Source organism: Penaeus monodon, chromosome 17 (assembly GCF_015228065.2).
Source record: "Penaeus monodon isolate SGIC_2016 chromosome 17, NSTDA_Pmon_1, whole genome shotgun sequence".
In the NCBI taxonomy this organism is placed as follows: Eukaryota; Metazoa; Arthropoda; class Malacostraca; order Decapoda; family Penaeidae; genus Penaeus; species Penaeus monodon.
Genome location: NC_051402.1, coordinates 33,836,688 through 33,839,187, shown reverse-complemented (window position 1 = coordinate 33,839,187; position 2,500 = coordinate 33,836,688). Strand labels below are relative to the sequence as shown.

Sequence of the window (2,500 nt, the reverse complement as noted above, 5' to 3'; positions counted from 1 at the left end):
ATTTTCCAAGTATCAATTTCCCGCGCCGCACCGTCAGTTAGACTGATAACCCGCCTTTACCAGAATTGAGCTGCAGAAGAAAATGGGTGAGAACTCCAAACAGGAAAACAATGCATACAGACCGTATGATTGTTTCCCCTTTTTCCAAATGACAGAGAAGTCGTTGAGAACGAAAAAATAGATTTAAGACTTCCAACTCATTTCTTTCAAGGCATCCGACGAGCAAGGAGAATAACAAAGAAATACAGTACTGATAAGCAGGACATTATCAGTCTTAAGTTGACCTATCTTGTTTCATCTCGTAACGAATCCCTCGTAACGTTTCCAAAGATATTCTCTTCCTATATCCATATAATGAACAATATTAAATGCAGACACCATCTGATCATTTATCGGCACAATCTCACCATATGCAGGCACCATCTAATGTACAAACACCTTCCATACAAACAGCATCTCTTGTACCAGTATCCTTGATGTAACCACCAACTCCTATCCATCCTGGCACCACTTACAAACGATTTTGATACTGTCGTTACGATACAACATTTTTGCATTATGAATAAATCCTGTCTTAGTATGATATATTTTACTCACTTCAGTCTAACTGTTATTTTTTTCTGAAAATATTACCTTTCTACATTGTGTATTTTGCCTCGAGGTGTGAGGCCTCAGCACTTCGAGCAGTTCATCAAGAGAAGCTTGGACATTCACTAATCAAAGAACCTTTCATTATATTACCATATATTCTGATTTATCAGATATTCCATAAGCTTCCCGTTGAGCATTATATGGATGAACCCAACGTCTACGGCGTGTTGGCTGTTTGAGTAACCCCTCTGCTTCCACTGTACAAACAAGCTATTCGCCCTGGTTGCAGAAGGCAAACTTAACGGCATATATCTGACAAGGCGCAAGCCATGCTCTGGCGCCGTTGCATAGCTCGCAACGTCCTTACTGTTTAAAGAATCCCAACTCAGGAGTGACCCCCCCTTTCCCTCCCTGTTCCAGGCCGCCGTCAAGCTGAGCGAAGCAGAACGGGCGGCGCAGTTGAAGCCCCTCCTGGACGCTGGCTGGCAGATGGTGGAGAATAGGGACGCCATCAAAAGGACGTTCATGTTCCAGAATTTCAATCAGGTGAGGTTCTGCCGATCGTCTGTATCAGTGAATTAGGTGTAAAGAACACGTAAATGAGTAAAAAGGGTTCTGTTGGGAAAAGGTACAATATGTTATATATTAAGGGGTTATGTGATTAGAATCGAGAAATCTCGATTATAGAGCGGCCTTTATTGGATATTATGCTATTTATTCCTAATAAAAGAAGTTCTAATCAAAGTCATGTCTTTATTTTAGTTCAGTAAAGATACAAAGTGTCAGTTCTTGTCTCATTTAGATATATCACAACTCATTTACCCTTTTCACCATGCTTGTGAAATATATTTTGAACATATTTCTCGGTATGTAGTATGTAACTTCAACGGCATAGTTATTTTGAGTGCGTTTTTGTGAATTACACAGTTGTGCTGGATGAGAGTCTGATACTAACACCGTGTCATGCCTGTAAGCATTTTTACTCCTCAAAATGTTTTACCATCTGTCTAGGTTTTTGTACGAGACAAAATTGCTTTCTTACCGGTATTATGAAGACAAATGATCTGACGACAGTTATTGCGCTCAGATAGTCCGTGTTCCGTTTCCCATTGCTACTGACTACCCATGACAACTGTGCATGAGTAAGCATCTATATCAGATGCCTGTTTGACAGCTTGCATGTGGCCATGATCGCCGCATGCATCATTGCCTAACTGACGGCCCTGTGTTGTGTCCATCCCCGCAGGCGTGGAGCTTCATGAGCCAGGTGGCGCTGGCGGGCGAGAAGATGGATCACCACCCGGAGTGGTTCAACGTTTACAACAAGGTGGAGATCACTTGGGCCACGCACGACTGTGGGGGCCTCTCCGCCAGAGACATCAAGATGGCTACGTTCTGCGACAATGCCGCCAAACTCTTCGCCAAGTGAGATAACGGAAACACAAAGGCCCAACTCCGAGCGGATTTATCGCAAGTCTCGAGGCCGAGCTGAAGCTCAGAGGACCACGGAAACGTTGCTGATGCTTTAATTTCGACGTTAACGTTTCTTATGTTTTGTTATATATGAGAATATAATTACAAACAGCAATTGTGTTTTTTTATGACAAGACGCCTTCTGGAAATCACTAAACACAATAAATATACACAAAGCATAACCTTGATTATACAATATCAAAGAATGCAACAGTCTATTACCAGTTTTTAAGGTTTCATCATAGTAACATACATCTCTTTTATGACGATTATCAAACATATCAGCTCTGTCGGATATTCAGATACCATATCATGCGGTGATAAGTAACTTTTCAATAAGTCCTTTGACTTACTTACACTTATTGCAAATTTAAACACCTAAACTATCGCCTACAGATATGGAATATATCACAAAATAATATCTATACATGCATGT

The 2,500-nt window shown here is 41.1% G+C and overlaps 1 protein-coding gene across 2 annotated transcripts in view; it reads left to right on the top strand.

Moving 5' to 3' along the window:
• LOC119583679 (pterin-4-alpha-carbinolamine dehydratase-like) overlaps positions 1 to 2,179 on the top strand; it is a 26,862-nt gene extending 24,683 nt beyond the window's left edge. For both annotated transcript variants that reach the window (XM_037932282.1, XM_037932283.1), the window contains exons 3-4: positions 1,012 to 1,137; positions 1,838 to 2,179. In XM_037932282.1, the coding sequence (XP_037788210.1) occupies positions 1,012 to 1,137; positions 1,838 to 2,020 (309 nt within the window). In that variant the 3' untranslated portion in view covers positions 2,021 to 2,179. The remainder of the gene's footprint in view (positions 1 to 1,011; positions 1,138 to 1,837) is intronic.
• Positions 2,180 to 2,500: the final 321 nt, after the last annotated feature.